The 23215-nt window shown below is 45.6% G+C and overlaps 1 protein-coding gene across 1 annotated transcript in view; it reads left to right on the top strand.

The window, feature by feature from the left end:
- The window catches only part of svep1 (sushi, von Willebrand factor type A, EGF and pentraxin domain containing 1), a 420503-nt gene that overhangs the window by 191258 nt on the left and 206030 nt on the right, over window positions 1-23215 (top strand). The window contains exons 12-15 of the mRNA XM_070887865.1: window positions 6758-6949; window positions 13123-13244; window positions 13868-13979; window positions 18017-18220. Of these exons, the coding sequence (XP_070743966.1) occupies window positions 6758-6949; window positions 13123-13244; window positions 13868-13979; window positions 18017-18220 (630 nt within the window). The remainder of the gene's footprint in view (window positions 1-6757; window positions 6950-13122; window positions 13245-13867; window positions 13980-18016; window positions 18221-23215) is intronic.

Genomic DNA, 23215 nt, shown 5'->3' with positions numbered 1-23215 from the left:
CAACCCCTTCATCTCAGGAATCAACCTCATGAACCTTCTCTGAACTGCCGCCAATGCAAATATATCCCTCCTTAAATAAGGAGACCAAAACTGTATGCAGTATTCCAGGTGTGGTCCCACCAATACCCTGTACAGTTGTAGCAGGACTTCCCTACTTTTATCCTCCATTCCCCTTGCAATAAAGACCAGCATTCCATTTGCCTTCCTAATTACTTGCTGTACCTGCATACTAACTTGGCCAAAATTGCTCCTTCCCTTAAGGCCTGTTACCAACGGAAATATCCCCATGATTATCAATTTTTGGGTTGCTTTTAGTGTCTGCTACCATGAAGACTGATACAAAATATTTGTTCAAAGTCTCAGCCAGTTCCCTGTTTCCCATTATTAATTCCCCAGTCTCATCCTCTAAGGGATCAATGTTTACTTTAGCTACTCTCTTCCTTTTTATATACCTGTAGAAGCTCTTACTGTCTGTTTTTATATTTCTTGCTAGTTTACTCTCGTAATCTATCTTCTCTCTCTTTATTATTTTTTTAGTTGTCCTTTGCTAGTTTCTAAAAAATTCCCAATCCTCTGGCCTTGCATTAATCTTCGCAGCATTGTATGCCTTTGTTTTCAATTTGATACCATCCTTTACTTCCTTAGTAATTAATATTAGTAAAGTAAAAGTACTGGAGAAATGAACGGGACAAAAAATGGGAGCATTTTGGAATTCAGCAAAGGAGGACCAAGAAATTGATAAAGAAAGGGAAATTAGAATATGAGAGTAAACGAACGAGATACATAAAAACAGACTGTAAAAGCTTCTACAGATATGTAAAAAGGAAAAGATTAGCAAAAATAAATGTGGGTTGCCTACAGGCTGAGACAGGAGAAATTATAATGGGAATAAAGAAATGGCAGAGAAATTAAACAAATACTTTGTGTCTATCTTCATGGAAGGGTCTAGCGAGCATGAGGAACTGAAAGAAATTAGTATTAGTAAAAAAATAGTACTGGAGAAATTCGTGGGACTGAAAGCCGATAAATTCCCTGGACTTGATAGCCTCCATCCTAGTGTTTTAAAAGAGGTGGCTGCAGAGATAGTGAATGCATTGGTTGTGATCTTCCAAAATTCCCAAGTTCTAGAACGGACCTCGTGAATTGGAACATAGTAAACATAACCTTGCTGTTCAAAAAAGGAGCGAGGGAGAAAACAGGGAACTATAAGCCAGTTAGCCTGATATCAGTAGTCGAGAAAATGCTAGAATCTATTATTAGGGACGTGGTAACAGGGCACTTAGAAAATCATGATATGATTAGCCAGAGTCAACATGGTTTTATGAAAGGGAAATAGTGTTTGACAAATCCATTAGAGTTTTTGAGGATATAACTAGCAGGGTAGATAAGGGGGAACCAGTGGATGTAGTATAGTTGGTTTTCAGAAGGTATTTGATAATGTGCAACTCAAGAGGTTCTTACACAAGATTAGGGCTCATAGGATTGGGGGTAATATGTTAGCATGGATTGAGAACTGGTTGAAGGATAGAAAACGGAAAGTAGGAATAAATGGCTCATTTTCGGGTTGGCAGGTTATAATTAGTGGACTGCTGCAAAGATCAGTACTTGGGCCTCAGCTACTTACAATCTATATCAATGACTTAGATGAAGGGATTGAGTGTAATCTATCCGAGTTTGCTGATGATACTAAGCTAGATGGGACAGTAAGCTGTGAGGAGGATGCAAAGAGCCTGCAAAGGGAGGTAAACAGGTTAAGTGAGTGGGCAAGAAGTTGGCTGATGGAGTATGATGTGAGGAAATGTGAAGTTATCCACTTTGGTTGGAAGAATAGAAAAGCAGAATATTTTTTAAAGGTGATAGACTAGTAAATGTTGGTATTCAGAGAGATTTGGGGGTCCTTGTACACGAATCACAGAAAGTTAATATGCAGGTACTGCAAGCAATTAGGAAGGCAAATGGTATGTTAGCCTTTATTGCAAAAGGTTTGAAGTATAAGACTAAGAAAGTCTTGCTGCAATTATATAGGGCTAGAACCTCCACTTTTGAGCTTATCGCCCAAAAATGGGCGTTAATTCCGGCGTGGGCATTATAAAAGGGTTTTCAAATCGCCGGCTTCTCGCCTATTCTCAAAACACCTAGTTTACATTTTTGAAAATGGCCGTTACCGCGAGCGATATCAAATGGGCAGTAGCGTTAAATTTTTCTGACCTTCTGTTGTAAACTGTGGCCGTCCTTAGCAACGGCATGGCAACGCTCGATTCCCGCAATTCAGGGGGTCAAGGGTCATCATGACATGCGCAGAAGCAGAGACAGAGAGAGAGGGAGCTCAGAGGCACTGAAAGCATGTGTGGCTGTGGTGTGTGCTTGTTTGGCTGTTGTGGGAAGAATGACGGAGACTCACCAGCAGCAAAAAGCCCACTAAGCACCAAGAACATAGTTGGCACCGACTTTTTGTCCAACAAATAACATATAAAATCGAAGGGATGGAGGAGGTCCTGGAGTTGGTGGCCAGGAACACTGCTGGCAGAGGGCTCCCAGTGGTCCCAGAGCGCCGCACTGCACCCCAAGGTGACGCCTTCCATTGCCAACCACACATGAGAGCCAGCAGCAACATCTTGCTTATGGCTCCATGCACGGTCCCACCTCGGGATCGTCCTCTCCCTTTTCCGTCCAAGCAGCGGTTCGGCCGTCATCGCCCCCCTGCCCCCCCCCTCCAATGAAGCATCTCCTGAGGAGCACCTCGGCCAGGTGGCTTGGAGTCAGGAGGGTAAGAGTAAGGGGTAGAGGTGGGGAGGAGAAGCGACGGGGGATGGGCGGGGGTGGGGGGGAATGGGTTGGTTTGTACAGAAATACTGATGATTTCAGACTAATGTTTGGTTTAAATGTTTTTTAGTTTACAAAACCTTGCAACACATTGGCTCAGATAGCTGCACCATTACACGCTAGATTCCTTAACATCAAAGGGTCTAATCACACTTAACTTCAATCAACTTAAACTTTAACTGATGCCCACCATTGATGTTTGACCTGCACACCCAGCAGTGTGTCAGCCTTGTAAATAACAACAACGCTCTTTCAGGCAAAACGATCATTGATGAGCTCCTGACGTAAGGCTCTTGCAGCTATCATGCCACCATGGGCCCTTTCATGCAGTCTACAGGGGGGCAGGGGCATGGCTTCAGCATCAGCCTGTTTGTCTGGGCCGATGTCAGCTTCCACCTCCTCATCCTCCTCTTCCTCCCTCTGGTGAGGTGGAGTGTCAGACTCATCAGGCAATTCTTGTCCCCTCCTGATAGCCAAATTGTGTAGAATGGAGCAGACCACCACGAATTGAGCTACCTGCTCAGGACGGTATAGGAGCTCGCCTCCTGAGTGGTCCAGGCATCTGAAGCGCTGCTTCAGCACTCCAATGCTTTTCTCCACGATATTGCGAGTTGCTCTGTGGCTCTCGTTTTATCACCTCTCGGCCTCGGTGTGGGTGTCACGCAGGGGGGGTCATCAGCCAGGTGGCGAGGCCGTATCCTTTGTCCCCAAGCATCCATCATTGACCTTGTGGCTCATTGTTAAACAAGTCAGATACAGTGCTCTCACGCAGGATGTGAGCATCATGGATGCTGCCTGGAAATTGAGCATTCACTGCCTGGGGCCGGTACCTCCAGAGTAGAGACGGGAATGACCAGAGGAGCACGAGATGGCCTTGGGGTGGAATGGCTTCTGGAGCGTGGCGATGCAGGTTCCTCGAAATCCGCACTCTCATCCGTGGAGAACAGACCCAGCGGATTGACGGGCGAGAATTGGAGCTCCTCAGCACCAGATATAGGATCGTCCGTTGACTCCTGCCCCGCGCCCCCACCTTCTGGCCTCTGTGGTCTTGCCTGGGGCTGCGCTGCTGGCTGAGCTGAAAAACACAAATGAGGTTATTAGAGGAGAAGGGGGTGCTAGGGTCACAAGGTGAGTCCAGCACTACACACAGCATGTGCACGACAAAAGCACCAGCGCTCTCAAAATCATCGCAGACAAAACATTTTATGACCATCAACACATTTGCATTCCAATAATTTTCATTAGACCATCATTATTTCTATGACAATTTTGGAAATCATCTATCATATATGATTGTTCGGATATGAGTGGGTGTGGCATCTATTGACTTGACATTACGCAATGGTGTAAGTTTTACTCACGTGGCATCACTTCAGGGTCTGCAGATGCATCCGTGGCTGTCCGGGGGTGCTTTCCCACGAGTGAGAGCACACGCTCCTCCATGTCAGTAATGTCACTGGGGACTGGTGGCCCCCCATCCGTTCGCCTCCGCACGGGCCTCATCATCGATAACTTCTTCTGTAAAAGGTGACATGGCGACATGGCATGAGATCATTGCATGATATCAATGCTAGGTACTGTCATAAACACTGATACAACACATAACCGACAGATGTAGTCATCATTATTATGAAAATTATCCTTCTTTACCTAAGGACGTGCACCGTGACTGCAGGCTTTGAGTAAAACATTCCCGGTAAAAGTGCCAGACCTCACATCTGCTGATAGTCACTCATGACTGTTACAAATCAAATTATATGAATACATAAGTACATGTAAATCAATGTAATACTTACTCTTGTGGATACCACAAGGTCGTTCCATCATTTGCGGCATTGGTTTCCCTCACGTACCTCGTTGGTCACTGACGAGACCACCTCTGCTATCTCGGTTCATATCTTCTGGTATGCCTTTGGGGTAGGCTTCCCACGCCCTCCCTGTGTCAAATCACCCCAGCGTAACTCAACCTCCTGCAGGAGGGAGGCATTTGCCTCATCCCTCCTGGCTCTTTTGCGGCCTCCAATGTGCTCCTCTCCCAGCTCACTGCTCTCTCCAGCTTCAATCTCCACAACGTGCTGTGATGCCTCCTCCTCTCTCTCCATTATAGGCCAAATTCGGGCAAATATGTGGCTGGTAACAGCTACTTTTTGTTTGCCTACTTGCTGTGAAGCTCTAAAGTCTCCCTCCTTCCTCCCAAAGCAGCCACAGCACACCCAGCATGCTTTCAGTCCCTCTGAGCTCCCTCTCTCTCTGTCTCCTCTTCTGCGCATGTCATGATGACGCTTGACCTCCAGAATCGTGGGAATCAAGCGTTGCCATGCCATTGCTAAGGACAGCCACATTTTACAGCAGAAGGTCAAAAAAATTTAAGCTACCGCCCATTTGATATCGCTCGCGGTAACGCCCATCTTCAAAATTGGAAACTAGGTGTTTTGAGAATGGGCGAGAAGCCGGCGATCTAAAAACCCTTTTTTAACGCCCACGCCAGAAATAACGCCCATTTTTGAGCGATAAGCACAAAAGTGGAGGTTCTAGCCCATAGTCTCAGGATGAGGGATTGGCCATTTAAGACTGAGATGAGGAGAAATGTATTCACTCAAAGGGTGGTGAATCTTTGGAACTCTCTATCCCAGAGGGCTGTGGATGCTCAGTCGTTAAATATATTCAAGGTTGAGATCGATAGATTCTTTAGCAATAAGGGAATCGAGGGAAAAGGGGATCAGACGGGAAAGTGAAGTTGAGGTAGAAGGTCAGCCATGATCTTATTGAATGGCGGAGCAGGTTCAAAGAACCGAATGGCCTACTCCTGCTCCTAATTCTTATGTTATTATGACTGCTCATTATACATTAATAGACAGGAAAATCAGGCGGGTCATTTAACGGGTGGTTGATCCACCACCGGCCAGTTTGCACCCCCACCAAATTTAAATTTCATCCCCAAATAAATGTTCATTGTGCTTCAGACTCAACCAATGGGCAACGGATATTTAACTTATCTTTACCTTATTGGGTGCATTCGCACTAAAGGGAGATTTACTTGGGTTTACATCCAGGTGCACTGTATCATCTGGGGGTTGCAAATGCCGGAAATTCAGGTGGTTCCTTTATAGACCTACACTCCACCCCAACTGATCTCTCGACATTCGCTGTGCCCAAGTGTTGCAGTGTATCTGGGGGCAGCCCCAGATAAATGCCAACTGGTAACTGTAGGGTCGGTAGTGTTATGGTTTAAATCCAGAGTCGGGGCCCAAACTGACACAAGATGAAGGAGAATGAGAGGTGATCTCATTGAAACATATAAGATCCCAAGGTGGATTGACAAGGTAGATGCTGAGTCCCCTGACTGGAGAGTCTAGAACTAGGGGGCATAGTCTCAGGATAAGGGGTCGGCCATTTAGGACTGAGATGGGGAGAAATTTCTTCACTCAGTTGGTTGTGAATCTTTGGAATTCTCTACCCCAGAGTGAGGTAGAGGATCAACCATGATCTCATTGAATAACGGAGCAAGTTTGAGGGGTCATATGGCCTATTGCTGCTCCTATTTCTTATGTTCTTATGAAGAGGAGTAAGACTCTCTACAGGAGGTACTCTTATCCTGCTTCCTTTCAGAGGCAGTTCAGGCCTTGGTATCTGATGTACACTCCATAAAGGTAGTCAAGATGAAACCACTTCTCACTAATGCTAGTAACCTTGGTGAGTTATTGCAGTGCTTGCTGTAGATCCTACATACTGCAGCCACAGTGCATCAGTAATAAAGGGGGCGGATATTAAGTCTAGTGACAAGGCTCTGATCAAACAAACTGCGCTGTCCTGGATGGTGCCGAGCTTCTTGAATGTTGGTGCAACTGCCCCAATCCAGGCGAGTGCTGAGTATTCTTGCTAGGCTACCAATAAAATCAATCACTTATACTCAAACCTATTTTCCTCAATATAGATACAGTTTGCGCGGTACCTTTCACTCCTTTGAATGGAGGCTTCTCTTGTGTTGGTGACGACTTGCGTGTGAACTGCACTCTGCACTGCTTTGATGGATATGGGCTTGCAGTCGAACCAGTTGAAAATTACTATTGTGCTCACGATGGCTTGTGGATTCCAGCTTCTTCTTCTGCGAGACCTGATTGCTCCAGTAAGTGACATTTACCAGATAGGACGATGGATTATTTTTTATTGATCAAATATTCATTTGAGATTTATAACAAGAGTGCACGATCATTGTCAGGATGGATATGCCAGCAGTTCTGGTAGTAGGCATTTGTAATCTCATTAGGAGCACTGACGTTCTAATCCCAAACTCAAAGGTCATCTGAACTCTGCTATTCTTCATTGGTTAGAAACATAGAAACATAAAAAATAGGTGCAAGAGTCAGCCATTCGGCCCTTCGAGCCTGCACCACCATTCAATAAGATCATGGCTGATCATTCCCTCAGTACCCCTTTCCTGCTTTCTCTCCATATCCCTTGATCCCCTTATCCATAAGGGCCATATCTAACTCCCTCTTGAATATATCCAATGAACTGGAATCAACAACTCTCTGCGGCAGGGAATTCCACAGGTTAACAACTCTCTGAGTGAAGAAATTTCTCCTCATCTCAGTCCTAAATGGCCTACCCCTTATTCTGAGACTGTGTCCCCTGGTTCTGGACTTCCCCAACATCGGGAGCATTCTACCCGCATCTAACCTGTCCAGTCCTGTCAGAATCTTATATGTTTCTATGAGATTCCCCCCTCATCCTTCTAAACTCCAATGTACAAAGGCCCAGTTGATCCAGTTTCTCCTCATATGTCAGTCCAACCATCCCAGGAATCAGTCTGATGAACCTTCGCTGCACTCCCTCAATAGCAAGAACGTCCTTCCTCAGATTAGGAGACCAAAACTGAACACAATATTCCAGGTGAGGCCTCACCAAGGCCCTGTACAACTGCAGTAAGACCTCCCTGCTCCTATACTCAAATCCCCTATCAACTGCTGCACCTGTATGCCAACTTTCAATGACTGATGAACCATGACACCCAGGTCTCTTTGCACCTCCCCTTTTCTTAATCTGCCGCCATTCAGATAATATTCAGTCTTCGCGTTTTTGCCCCAAAGTGGATAACCTTACATTTATCCACATTATACTGCATCTGCCATGCATTTTCCCACTCACCTAACCTATCCAAGTCACCCTGCAGCCTCTTAGCGTCCCCCTCACAGCTCACACCGCCAGCCAGTTTAGTGTCATCTGCAAACTTGAAGATATTACACTCAATTCCTTCATCTAAATCATTGATGTATATTGTAAAGAGCTGGGGTCCCAGCACTGAGCCCTGCGGCACTCCACTACTCACTGCCTGCCATTCTGAAAAGGATCCGTTTATCCCGACTCTCTGCTTCCTGTCGGCCAACCAGTTCTCTATCCACGTCAGTATATTACCCCCAATACCATATGCTTTGATTTTGCACAGCAAACTCTTGTGTGGGACCTTATTTGAAAGTCCAAATACACCACATCCACTGGTTCTCCCTTGTCCACTCTACTAGTTACATCCTCAAAAAATTCCAGAAGATTTGTTGAGCATGATTTCCCTTTCATAAATCCATGCTGACTTGGACCGATCTTGTCACTGCTTTCCAAATGCGCTGCTATTTCATCCTTAATAATTGATTCCAACAATTTACCCACTACTGATGTCAGGCTAATCGGTCTATAATTACCTGCTTTCTCTTTCCCTCCCTTTTTAAAAAATGGTTTTACATCAGCTACCCTCCAGTCCATAGGAACTGACCCAGAGTTGATAGACTGTTGGAAAATGATCACCAATGCATCTACTATTTCTAGGGCCACTTCCTTGAGCACTCTGGGATGCAGACTTTCAGGCCCCGGGGATTTATCGGCGTTCAATCCCATCAATTTCCTAAACGCAATTTCCCGCCTGATAAGGATAGCCTTCAGTACCTCCTTCTCACTAGACCCTCGGTCGCCTAGTACTTCCGGAAGGTTATTTGTGTCTTCCTTCATGAAGACAGAACCAAAGTATTTGTTCAATTGGTCTGCCATTTCTTTGTTCCCCATTATAAATTCACCTGAATCCGACTGCAATGGACCAACGTTTGTCTTCACTAATCTTTTTCTCTTCACGTATCTATAGAAGCTTTTGCAGTCAGTTTTTATGTTCCCAGCAAGCTTCCTCTCATACTCTATTTTCCCCCTCCTAATTAAACCATTTGTCCTCCTCTACTGAATTCTAAATTTCTCCCCATGCTCAGGTTTGCTGATTTTTCTGGCCAATTCATATGCCTCTTCCTTGGATTTAACACTATCCTTAATTTCCTTTGTTAGCCATGGTTGAGCCACCTTCCCCGTTTTATTTTTACTCCAGACAGGGAAGTACAATTGCTGAAGTTCATCCATGTGATCTTTAAATGTTTGCCATTGCCTATCCACCGTCAATCCTTTAAGTATCATTTGCCAGTCTATTCTAGCCAATTGACGCCTCAAACCATCGAAGTTACCTATCTTTAAGTTCAGGACCTTAGTTTCTGAATTAACTGTGTCACTCTCCATTTTAATAAAGAATTCTACCATGTTATGGTCACTCTTCCCCAAGGGGCCTCGCACAACAAGATTGCTAATTAGTCCTTTCTCATTACACATCATCCAGTCTAGGATGGCCAGCCCTCTAGTTGGTTCCTCGACATATTGGTCAAGAAAACCATCCCTAATACACTTCAGGAAATCCTCCTTCACCGCATTGCTACCAGTTTCGTTAGCTCAATCAATATGTAGATTAAAGTCACCCATGATAGCTGCTGTACCTTTATTGCATGCATCCATAATTTCTTGTTTGATGCTGTCCCCAACCTCACTACTACTGTTTGGTGGTCTGTACACAACTCCCACTCGCGTATTCTGCCCTTTGGTATTCCGTAGCTCCACCCATACCAATTCCACATCATCCAGGCTAATGTCCTTTCTTACTATTGCATTAATTTCCTCTTTAACCAGCAATGCCACCTCGCCTCCTTTCCTTTCTGTCTATCCTTCCTAAATGTTGAATACCCCTGGATGTTGAGTTCCCAGCCTTGGTCACCCTGGAGCCATGTCTCCCTGATGCCAATTACATCATACCCGTTAACTGCTATCTGCGCAGTTAATTTGTCCACCTTATTCCGAATACTCCTAGCATTGAGGCACAGAGTCTTCAGGCTTGTCTTTCTAACACACTTCGCCCCTTTAGAATTTTGCTGTAATATGGCCCTTTTTGCTTTTTGCCTTAGGTTTCTCTGCCCTCCACTTTTACTTTTCTTCTTTCTATCTTTTGCTTCTGCCCCCATTCGACTTCCCTCTGTCTCCCTGCATAGGTTCCCATCCCCCTGCCATATTCATTTAACTCCTCCCCAACAGCACTAGCCAACACTCCCCCTCGGACATTGGTACCGGTCCTGCCCAGGTGCAGACCGTCCGGTTTGTACTGGTCCCACCTCCCCCAGAACCGGTTCCAATGTCCCAGGAATTTGAATCCCTCCCTTCTGCACCACTCCTCAAGCCACGTATTCATCTGAGCTATCCTGCAATTCCTACTCTGACTAGCACATGGCACTGGTAGCAATCCTGAGATTACTACTTTTGAGGTCCTACTTTTTAATTTAGCTCCTAGCTCCCTAAATTCGTCTTGTAGGACCTCATCCTATTTTTTACCTATGTCATTGGTACCTAAATGTACCACGACAACTGGCTGTTCACCCTCCCTTTTCAGAATGCCCTGCACCCGCTCCGAGACATCCTTAACCCTTGCACCAGGGGAGCAACTTACCATCCTGGAGTCTCGGTTGCGGCCGCAGAAATGTCTATCTATTCCCCTTGCAATTGAATCCCCTACCACTATAGCTGTCACACTCTTTTTCCTGCCCTCCTGTGCAGCAGAGCTACCCACGGTGTCATGAACTTGGCTGCTGCTGCTGGTCTCCCCGATGAGTCATCCCCCCGAACAGTACCCAAAGTGGTGTATCTGTTTTGCAGGGGGATGACTGCAGGGGACCCCTACACTACCTTCCTTGCACTGCACTTCATGTTGGTCACCCATTCCCTATCTGGCCTGCGGTAAGACCAACTCACTAAACGTTCTATTCACATCATTCTCAGCATCGTGGATGCTCCAGAGTTCATCCACCTGCAGCTTCAATGCCACAATGCGGTCCGTCAGGAGCTGGCCTTTATAGGCCGCTCCGACGACTCCGGATTCCCGCCTCTCTGATTGCCTCCTCGAACTCCCCGCTGGCCTTTATAGGCCGCTCCGACGTCCCCGGATTCCCGCCTCTCTGATTGCCTCCTCGGAATCCCCGCTGGCCTTTATAGGCCGCTCCAACGTTGCTCCTCGATCTCCCGCCTCTCACCGTCAATCACAGTCAATTCTTGAGCTGATGTTCTTTGGAATGGAAGTGTAACACAAACAATCCCAGACTGCAAAGCCACACCTACTGGGCAGAGGGGTTTGGTGTTGACTGTGGAGAATTCAGTGCTCCAGATTTTGTACCCTTGGTTGAAAAAGAACATAACGTAAAAATGTCAACCCCTAGGGGATTGGAGCTCAGGTAGAATTGTAGCAGGAGTGGAGGGGGTTGGGAAGTTTGGGCAGAACCCTGGTCTGTTGGGTTTTGTGCCCCATCTGTACTTCAAATTCCAATCCAGGGGCAGACACATTTTCTGCCTGCTCCCTTCTGCATCCTGACAACATTTTAGTGGCTTATCTGGGGGGTGTTCCTTGACTATCCCAGGAATTCCATCTGATCCATCCCCTCATTAATCCAACAGTTACCATGCCTGCTCTCAGTTGGGTTCCAAAGGCCCAAAAATATAAATATACAAAAGTAATCAATTGCCTTCCTCTTGCTAACCAGCAGGTCAATGCGGGGGAAGTAAGTCATTACCTTACTGATATCTTAGAACCAATAATAGTCTTTGGATTCTCCTCCTGTGGTTGGGTATGAATGGGACTGTCGAATTGAGAGTGAATGAGACTAGGCCAATGATGAGTGAGAGTGAGACTGGACCAATTGAGAGTGAGAGTGAGACTGGACCAATGATGAATGAGAGTGAAACTAGACCAATGATGAGTGAAAGTGAGATTGGCCCAACAGAGAGTGAGAGTGAGACTGGACCAATTGAGAGTGAGAGTGAGAGTGGACCAATGGAGAGTGAGAGTGGTCCAATAGAGTGTGAGAGTGAGAGTGAAAGTGAGAGTGAGACTGGACCAATGGAGTGCTTTTCTTCAAAAAAGTGCCAAGGGACCTTTTACGTCCACCTGAGGGACAAGACTGTGGTGTTGGTTTAATGTTTCATGTGGAAGATGGCACCTCCGACAGAGCAGCACCCCCTCAGTACTGCACTGGAGTGTCAGCCTAGATTTTGTGCTCAATTCTCTGGAATGGGATTTGAACCCACAACGGTCTGACTTGGGCTACAGTGCTACCAACTGAGCCACGGCTGACACCTATAGTCAATATCAAAATCTGGAGAGAGACCATCAACTTCTGTCTCCCTCCCTGCTCGACCATTCTGTGATGACATCAGTGGGGGCGAGACGGGCTCGAGGCATCCTGGAGGAACTCCGTTGGAAGCGACAGGTATCAGCCCAAGAACTGGTCCGATGATAATGAAAAGCCAAACCTGTTTCATTAGGATTTGCAATATTTATGTATATCTGCTTAACATAATCTGTACAACAACTGATAATCACAGGCTGTCAGTTGCCAGCTTTCTCTAAAGTTGAGCAGCAATGCTGATCACATTCAAATCCTGTTTTGCACTCACTTTTCTTTTGCTCACCAATTTTCTCCTTTCTGCTCCTGCCATCTCCTGAAGATGTTAATTCCTTGCTGAGCTGTAGTTCTACAGTTGATGGATGTCTCCCCTCCCCCCTCCCCACACCACCTGTATCTTGTCTAATTGGCAATTGTGAAGGAGAGTTTCGATAGTGGTTTTGTGCAGTCCAGTTAACTGCAGAGGGCATTGCAGCGGCACTGGATTTTCAGCTGATACCCTTGTGTGTACCTCTACTAGGAGTCACAGGATGGTGGTCAGGAGCTGGAGCCCTACCTTGCACATTATTTCACCGAAGTGCTCAAAGCAGTACCACCCCAGCTAAGATCCACAATCTCACTGCAGACTAGGGATCCAATGGGGAAACCTTGCTCATCTGTACGGCCAGCTGCCTGCAGAACAAACTTCCTGAGCTATCTGAGGAGCTATTTGTGGACACATTTCACAGTGATGTGAACCCTTTAACTGAATGTTCGGTGTCTTTTGAAATCACCACAGCAAAGCGCTTTGGAAATAACGGCCACAAGAAGTTTGAAGTGCAGTACAATGTAAACCGATGCGATGACTTCACTCTGCTGGACAACTTCGAGAGGACTTTCAACAACGCATTCGCTGAAATGGTAAAATTATCGTGACGCAATGAAGTAAACTTTTCAAGTGCATATCGGAAAACTATCAACAACAACTTGCATTTATATAGCCTTTTTAACATAGTAAAACATCTCAAGGTGCTTCACAGGAGCGTTTATCAAACTAAAATTTGACAACGAGCTGCATAAAGAGACATTAGGACAGGTGAGGTAAGTTTTAAGGAGTGTCTCAAAGGAGGCGAGAGAGGTGGAGAGGTTTAGGGAGGGAATTCCAGAGCTTAGGGCTGCGGCAGTTGAAGGCACGGCCGTCAATGGTGGTGCAAAGGAACTGGTGATGCGCAAGAGGCCAAAATAGGAGGAGTGCAGAGATCTCGGGGGGTTGTGGGGCTGGAGGAGGTTACAGAGATAGGAAGGGGCGAGGCTGTGGAGGGATTTGAAAACAAGGATGAGAATTTGAAAACCAAGCAGTTTCCTGATTGCACCCAAAACGTAAATTCTAGCCCGACTTGAAGAGATATAGCTAGTTTCATGTTCATGTACCTCTCCCTGCTGCCCTGTGAGATTAGAAATGTTGTTGACAGATTTCTTGACACTTCTGATCACTCTGAGGTACTGCAGTGACGTTGCTTTTCTTTCTTTTGAATTGTCTTTAGGTTCCATCCCTATGTAGCGACGAGAATGACATTGAATGTAAAATGGAGGATTCGCCCAAAGTACAATGCCTGGAGTACAATTATAACTATGATAATGGTTTTGCCATTATAGGTACAGTGCCTGACTTTAGCTCAATTATAGTGGTGCATCCTGTGTTGAAACTACACTTGCTATCCGTTGTGTGCTGTGCGGTTGTTGCTGTGCGGTTATTCCTCTTCTCGCATTGGGCAGGGGCGGACGCGGGGGGTGGGGGGGGTGTGGGGAGAGAAAATGGGGATGGACATCAAGCCCCATTTTGGGCTAATAGTTTGAATTTGATAAAAGTCAATAAGAAAACTGGTTGTAGCTGGGTGGAGTGTCCCTATAATGCAAGGTTCCTATAATTCAGTTATAGAACCTTAAAAGTCGGGTAAAACTTTTCACAAGGGGATTTGATAAGATGTGTTTACATTTATGAAAGGCTGGAACTGAATACATAGATATAAGACTATATCTAAGAGATTTAGGACAGAAAGCAGGAGAAATCTTTTTACACAGAGGGTTGTGAGGCTGTGGAATACGCTACCAGAGTTAGTGATTGAAGGAGAGGCCATTGAAGAATGGGTGGTTGATGGAAGGGGGGGGGGGGGGGGGATACAGAGATATTAGAACAGGGTAGGAACATGGGATTAAGATTACTATTCATGTGGAGGATAAATACCAACACAGACTGGTTGGACCGAATGGCCTGCTTCCGTGTTGTAATTTCTGTGTCTATGTGGACAGAACTCTATTCGTTTCCATCTCTCGCTTCCAACGACAATAAATACATGCTTCACTCAGGCAAATGCGTGAAGTGGTTATTTTGCTCACCAGTGCAAAAAAACAACTGGCATTTATACAGTCCCTTTAATGTAGTAAAACATTCCAAGGCGCTTCACAGGAGCGATTATCAAACAAAATTTGACACTGAGCCGCATAAGGAAATATTAGGACTAGAGATGTAAGGGCCGAAATTCAGTCCCGCCGGAAAGCTGGCGCACCTATTGTTTTTTAAGAGTTTTTACGGCCATTTCGGTTCGTGAAATTCAGCTCTTTGTCTTTTTTTTTGAATCGGCCAGGAAGTCGATCATTAAGGGGGACGGAAGTAAGGCGGTAAGTGCTGGTGAGTGGAGGAAATGGAGGAAAAAACAAGTAAAATGTCTATACATAAGACTAACTTTTTAGTTCTTATTCACATTTTACTTCAATTACTGAAGTAAAAAAAATTACGGGTCTCTTTCTTTTTTGACCTTAACAAGTGATGTAATTGCGCGTCTGCGTTACCACGTATCTCGTCTCCATTAAAGGTGAGAGAATCGGCCATCAGTCGTGATCGGACACTGGACCACCAAGGAGGGTTTTGGCCCGGCCAGCAGCCTGGCACACAAGAGGGGGTGCCAGGCTGCCTGTGGTGGCCTGGCCGAACCAGGGGGCACAATAGTCCGGCCAACGTGGAAGTCAGCCAGCAAAAAAAATAAAATGGCGGCCGTGGCATTGGGCCCTTGCCTTTAATGGCATCACACAGCCAGAGCTTATGGAGGGAACGAAAGGTGCACTGACAGAAAAAGTTGTCAGGGGCACTGCTCGGCAGCGGTGGGGTGGAAGTGTGGACTGCCAGAAACCCCCGCCCCCCTTGCTGAATTTAGCTTGCGGCGATCATTCGACCAGAAATCGATGGCTACTTGACTCTGCCACATGGCCAACACAAATGGGAGGTAACGGGCCTTATTCGGGAGCTGAATTTTGGCTCCGTAGATTCTAAGGAGTGTTATAAAGGAGGAAAGAGAGGCAGAGAGGTTGAGAGGTTTAGGGAGGGAGTTCCGGAGCTTAGGGCCTAGGCAGCCCAATGGTGGAATGATTAAAATCTGAGATGCAGAAGAGGCCAGAATTGGAGGAGCACAGAGGTCTTGGGGAATTGTAGGGCTGGAGGAGGTGACAGAGATAGGGAAGGGCGAAGCCATGGAGGGATTTGAAAACAAGAATTTTAAATCTAAAGCATTCCTAGCCCGGGAGCTAGGAGTAGGTCAGTGAGCACAGGGGTGTTTCACACCACTGAAAAAATATAAATCCTACATGAATTTCTGTATTGTTTTAGAACATAAGAACATAGGAAATAGGAACAGGAGTAGGCCATGCGACCCCTCGAGCCTGCTCCGCCATTCAATAAGATCATGGCTGATCTGGTCATGACTCAGTCCATTTCCCCGCCCGCTCCCCATAACCCCTTATTCCCTTATCGTTTAAGAAACTGTCTATTTCTGTCTTAAGTTTACTCAATATCCCAGCTTCCACAGCTCTCTAAGGCAGCGAATTCCACAGATTTACAACCCTCAGAGAGAAGAAATTCCTCCTCATCTCTGTTTTAAATGGGAGGCCCCTTATTCTAAGATCATGCCCTCTAGTTCTAGTCTCCCCCATCAGTGGAAACATTATCTCTGCATCCACCTTGTCAAGCCCTCTTATAATCTTATACATTTCGATAAGATCACCTCTCATTTTTCTGAATTCCAGTGAGTTGAGGCCCAACCTACTCAGCCTTTCCTCATAAGTCAACCACCTCATCCCTGGAATCAACATTGTGAACCTTCTCTGAACTGCTTCCAAAACAAGTATATCCTTTCGTAAACATGGAAATGAAAACTGCACGCAGTATTCCTGATGTGACCTCACCAATACCTTATATAGCTGTAGCAAGACTTCCCTGCTTTTATACTCCATCCCCTTTGCAATAAAGGCCAAGATACCATTGGCCTTCCTGATCATTTGCCGTACCAGCAAAAAAAAGTAAAATGGCGGCCGTGGCATTGGACCCTTACCTTTACTGGCCACCGCACAGCCAGGGCTTACGGAGGGAATGAAAGGTGCATGTTGAAATGCTGGTGATTTGGTCAGTAATTGGGAAAAGTGGCAGGCCTACATTTCACAATCAAACTAATGAGGCCAATTTTGACCTAGGCCGTTAGAGCAACAAAACACACCTTATTTGCGAGCATCAGTTCGTACTTTGTACTGCTTTCCATTTGTAACTTAGAAGAAAGTGGAGCTGCAAAGTATGTGACCATATCCCAGTTTCCCAGGCTCAGGTAGGGAGTCGAGGGGGACACCAAATGGAGATGAGGCTGTCTCAGCAGGGACTGTGAAAGTGAGCCTGGACCACTGCTGTGCACCTCTTAGTGACTGGGCTCCAGAATGGTTTTAGGAAGAACCCTGGAAGCTGCCAACTGAGGTCTGTACTGCAAGAGGATCTGAAGTAGGGCCGAAACATGGAAATTAAAAAAATAATGATTTAAAAGGCTAATGGAATGTTGGCCTTTATCTCAAGGGGTCTGGAATACCAAGAAGTGGAAGTTATGCTACAGTTATATAAAGCTCTGGTTAGACCCCATTTAGTACTGTATTCAGTTCTGGCCACCGCACCTCAGAAAGGATATATTGGCCTTGCAGGGGGTGCAGTGCAGATTCACCAGAATGATACCGGGGCTAAAAGGGTTAAAATTATGAGGTTAGGTTGCATGGACTATGCTTGTATTCCCTTGGGTATAGAAGATTAAAGGGTGATCTAATTAAGTTGTTTAAGATGATTAAAGGTAGATAGAGAGAAACGATTCCCTCTGGTGGAGGGAGTCCAGAACAAAGGGGCGTAACCTTAAAATTATAGCTAGGGCATTCAGGGATATGTCAGGAAGCACTTCTCCACACAAAGGGTAGTGGAAATCAGGAATTCTCTCCTCTAAAAGCTTTTGAGACTGGGGGTCAATTGAAAATTTCAAAACTGAGATTGATAGATTTTTGTTGGATCAGGGCATTAAGTAACATAGAACCATGGCAGGGTTAAGATGCAGATCAGCCATGATTTAATTGAATGGTAGAACAGGGTCGAGGGGCTGAATGGCCTCCTCCTGTGCCGTAGATTCCTAAATGAACCGAACATTATGGTTTAATTAATAATATAAGGTGAGGATGCTTTCCATTATAACGGGGCTACAACTGGCCCCATTGTACTCCCTTTCTATGTTAGCTATGTTATTAAAGAGATCTGATGCAAGTCTCACTATAAATAACGCCTCACTGCTTCCATCATTAAGCAGCGATCCACACTAATAAGATACATGTTCTGTTGTCATCAGATCCAGGATTATGGGGAGATAATTATGAGGCACTGGGCGAAATGGAATACCCTTATGATGAACTAGTGAAATCTCCCAGGATACAAAAGCGGTCAAACAATCCTAAGATGGCACCTCTGAAGGCCAAGCGACATTATAACAGAAAAGTCAAATTCAACATTCCAGAAACAGACCAGAAAATCCATCTGGTATTTAACATCAGCGGTAAGTATATGGTGAGGCGGATTTTCCAGTCGTTTGTGCTCCGTTTTTTCCCCGGAGGGGCAGCAATGGTGGCGGCAATGGTGGCAGTGAAGTCTTCTGGGCGGCCGGTCAGCTTCCAAGCCCTGCGGGGATTTTCGGAGCTGGATTTGTGACAGCGTGGAGCAGTACCGCCCAGAAGAGCTACATGGTGTGCAACGCCCCTGGTTGCGACACCGCCGTACTTTTTGACTCCCGCTCGACCATACGCCCTGCAGCGTGCCTAAAAGGGAATATGGGCGGTCCAACCTATACCAACTGCAAAGAGGTAAGTAATGCCGTCCTGTAGGGTGTTTGTTTTTCACTCTACTCTGATTCTTCGACCTCGGAACTTATAGTGGGAAAGGACAATACGAGGCACAAAATTTAGGCTTAACCCAGTGTCAGTTTTATTACGCAACAAAAAACGACTAATACTATAGGACTAGACTTCTGAGAAAAATTGACTTATGACATACAATCATCATTCCTGGCTGTAGCTATTGTAGGTTCGTGGTCATTGGTTCTGTGACTGGTTGGATCTTCTTCTCTCTGTTCTCTGCAGTACTGTTTCCATTCCTGTCCTTTTGTCCTTCTGTTTGCCCTTCTTCATTTTCATTTCTTGTGTTTCTGTGTTTGTATATTTATATCCATAGTATGAATAAGTTTCTCGCTGGGCCGGGGTCCGATTTAATACATCTGGATCAATGTGGTGATTTGTTTACCTGGCTGTGGTGATGAGTTTGAATGGCTACTAATTTGCACATGGAGTCGATAATGCAAAAGATAACTCCTTATCCTTCATGTCCTGTTATCCAAAAATGTGCATTTTGTAGGGTCCTTTGTAGTCCTGGTTTCTTACAGACCTGTAGTCTCTGCGGTGAACTGTTTTAACCCCTGGGGCCAATCAACTCCGGGGCTCCTCTGATAGATAGTATCAGTCTCTTTGTCTGTATGCATAACCAAGTTTAGTCCTTGACCACAGAGAGTGCTTTTAATGGGTGATGAGTCACCACTTGCCTCAGGCTAGCACCTTTCCCCTCCCAGGTAGTCCAAAAGTTTTTACCTTAAAACAGTTTGTTTGTGACCTCTTCCTATGCCTTGTTCCAAGAAAAATAAGTGTACCCTTACACTCCCTCCTTTTAATGTCTCTTATAATAAACTCAGAGACATTATTCTGGGTGGCATCTTCTTTTCCACGAGTGTTTTGGGTGATTGCAGCCTTCAGCCAAATTTCCCCATTACATTCCTTTTCACACACAAAAACCCAATGTTTTTACACTACAACGGTGTTTCTTACAACAACACCATGTTTGGCCTTAATCTGACTTTGGTTTAACCTTTTTACAAACACTTCAGCCTGGGTTTACTTTAATAACCCTTCCCTCATCCTTTTCTTTAATTTACAGGACATGACAAGTAGATACAACACTATTACCAACTGTTCAATTACTAATGTGTGAGATACGATTCAAACCTGGGGGGGGGGGATTTCAGTATTGAGTCCCAGATCCCATCGTGAAGGGGCCATCATTTCCTCGATTTCTCCCCTTACTTTATCATTCTCCTGGTGTAACATGTAATAATGTTTGTGGGACAGCTCAATGTTCTTTAATAGTTCAGTCAAATGTTCAGGTAATGGCAGGATATCGTATCCAAAATGCGATATGTATTCCTGGAGGTTTGGTAAAGTACTGTTGATTGTGAGACTTATGTGTTTGTTGTCTGAAATAGGAATTATCCTTTCTTGTGCTACTTGTGTCTCTACCTGGGGTTTGAAACAAAAGGTAGAATCCCTCATTGGGCTCCAAGGGTCCTGATGTATTCTATACCGACATTTGCTGGTGGTGACACAGTATGTACCGTTTCCCTTGTACACCACCTATGGCGGAACATGGTCGTGAGCAGTCACTTCCATGATACAGCTTATAGGCTGCCCATCCTCGTACTTGAACCCACATACCGGCCGGTCGAAAGGGTTCAGATGATAGGGGCACAATATCACATGTGTACCTCCTCGCTGGCATCCCTTCAGACTAGCACCAGTTATTGAGTCTCCCAATTTTACTACATACTGCGGCGTTTTATGATTCTTCACATGTACCCCGTTCCGAATTACCCCAATGTTTTCCACGCGGTATACCGGTATGGGTCATTGTGACTGATCCAACAACGGTATTCGAAGCACTATCCCCATTATGGATTATTTGTTCTGACCACAGTTGACCGGGATTGGATACGCTTCGGAGGCTGACCGTAGCTGGCATGAATTCAGGAGGTTGTTATATACACTCAATGTTTTTAGATGCTTGTTACTGACCCACAGCGATATGTGGCCTTGTTTTAAATCCTCTAAATTATTGCGTCCTTCATTTAACAACTAAGCTCCGTACATGACACACGCGTCATTCTGAGCAGCTTGATCTGATGCGTTTCTACCCTCCTTGATTAAAGCATTGATGGTCTGAGCATGTTTTTCCACCTCAGCTACCATCTCTTTCAAATGGATTGTCATTGCCTGGTCCTCCTGTAGTTCATTACCCTCTATGTCGCTACCCTCCTCCGGTATTTTCTTTAACTGGTCCCTTAAGGTATTCACTTGGACTTGCAACTGCGCGTTGTCCACATTATTTACCAGTGATGTCCCAGTATTAAATACTGTAGCTACATCACTCATTAGCCCTCTTTTTCATCTCGGTTTGTATGCTTCCCCCTGATTCTCATCCCCGTAATTCTTTTGATAGAATTGTCTGAATATTTCTTTTAACAATTTTTCATTTTACTTTTCCGTTTCTGGCGGGCACCACTGGGGTAATTGTACATCTGTTAAATTTAGAATAACCAACGCTACTTCATAATATACAGAATGATACAACATTTTCCCTGTTGGGATTAACACCAGCCCATTCTTAGGCCTGGGTTTTAGGATAGGATATGGTTTGAAATCTCCAGCATTTTAGGGAGAGGTTTTAATTTGCTTGCAATCAGTTCGGTTGCATTGACTGTTTTTGGCGGGTTCAAGGTTACACAGGAATCAAAACCCTGCGTCCAATTCATTCCTGACCCAGAATCCTGCCATTGCCTTTTAAAGACAATCCCCACACCTCCCCTGCACTTGTGCCTAGATCCAACCACACAAACATAAATCCCTTGTTCCTCCTTCCACCACTTTTCCCAACACAATTTCACCCCTTCTCTTGTTCCTGTGGTCTGCCTGTTTGAGCTATTACCAAGTTTCTCCCACTCTGTGGATGCATTAACTTTTCCCCTGTCTGTTTTCCATAACCACCACCATCCTCCCATGTGAGTAATCCCTTTACAGTCCTGACAAGCTCGTCTACCCTCTCTCACCTCTACCTTCCTGGTTGCGATGTTTAGCCTGGGGCAGGACACTGACACCTCCCCAAGTTTGTTTCCAGTTTGTCTGGAGTACTTGGTCGAATTTGACCCGAACCACCCTGGCCAACTCCCAGTGTGAGCATAAGCATTTGTGCCCTTGTTGCTCCGTATCGCTCCCCCTTGAGTTACAGTGGGGCCGGTTCCTCCCATACACCGGTATGTAAGGAATGTCTCGGTGTCTCCCCGATATCCCAATCATTTAATAATCAGGGCCATCCACGACCTATCCACAGTGTCCACCTCATCTCATATCCCGGGCTCGATTCACTCCTATAAAGACAAAATGAAATAAATATTTTTGCTCTGTGGGTGGCTCCCCCTCACAGGTCCTTCTTCAGTTATACACATATGTACATAACAACTTTTTACAATCACTGCTTCCCTCTCCTTTTATCCCGATGCTTGGGCTTTTGGAGACTCGGGGGTCGAGATGGAGGAGGTGTCCAGGTTACCCTTGGTCGTGGTACCCGACCACTCTGGCTTACTGCTCCGTCCCTTACTTCTCCATCCTCATCATCCCACAGCATGGGTGGGAGGCTTACACTGATCAAACTCATTATAGTTCCGTGGGCCTTGGCCCACTTTTTATTCTCTCCGGGGTTGTACAGCTCACACTGGTTTATATGGAACCATTTTATATGTTTTGACATCTGGATTGCGTATACCATAGGGCTTGCCTTGTCAACAATGCTATATGGTCCTTTGTACAATGGTTCAAATGCCCCTATTCTGGCATAATTCCTGACCATTACCTGATCCCCTACCCTCCATTCCTGTGTAACCCAGGGTTCCAGCAGCAGTTTATTCTGCTGGTGCTGTCTGTCCATATTGTTAGCTGCTTCCCATTGCAGCCCCTTCAGAGTATCATACAGATCTCTGACAAACCTGTCCTGTGTGACCTCTTTAACCTGCTTTTCGGTCAGGACTGGTGCTAGGATATGGGTCAGGGTCCTCATTAATCTCCCTGTCATCAGTGCATGTGGGGAGCATCCCATACTCTTAGAGAGACTGGCCTGGTGGCTCATCAATATTAGGGGTAGGATCTCATTCCATTTTTTCGGGGTATTTCCTATCTCCCTTCTAAGCCTCTCTTTTAAGGTCCGGTTTGTCCTCTCTACTGGACCTGACGATTGGGGGTTATATGCCACATGCCATTTCCCCTGTATCCCTAACAGCTTTAGGGTGGCCTGCATTACCGCTCCGGTGAAATAACTCCCTTGATCTGATTCCACTATCAGGAGCAGTCCTCATCGAGAAAAGACTTCTCGCACCAGAATGTTTGCAGTGACTACTGCGGTGGCCGGCCTAAAAGGAAAAGCTTCTACCCATTTTGTAAAGAGATCTATTAACACCAAGCAATATTTATTGCTTCTGCCTGAGGTGGACAGTGGCCCTATGAAATCTATCTGCATAGACTGCCATGACCCCTCGACCCTTTTCGTATGTCCCAACGGAGCCTTCCTCCGGTGGGGGTCTGGATTGTTTACGGCACATACCAGACAATTCTGACAGTAATCCCTTACATCACTTCTAAGCCCAGGCCATCATCCCACGGCTTCTACTTTATTCCACATTGTTTCT

Source organism: Pristiophorus japonicus, chromosome 1 (genome assembly GCF_044704955.1).
Source record: "Pristiophorus japonicus isolate sPriJap1 chromosome 1, sPriJap1.hap1, whole genome shotgun sequence".
Taxonomy (NCBI): domain Eukaryota; kingdom Metazoa; phylum Chordata; class Chondrichthyes; family Pristiophoridae; genus Pristiophorus; species Pristiophorus japonicus.
This window is presented reverse-complemented; position numbering and strand designations above follow the sequence as displayed.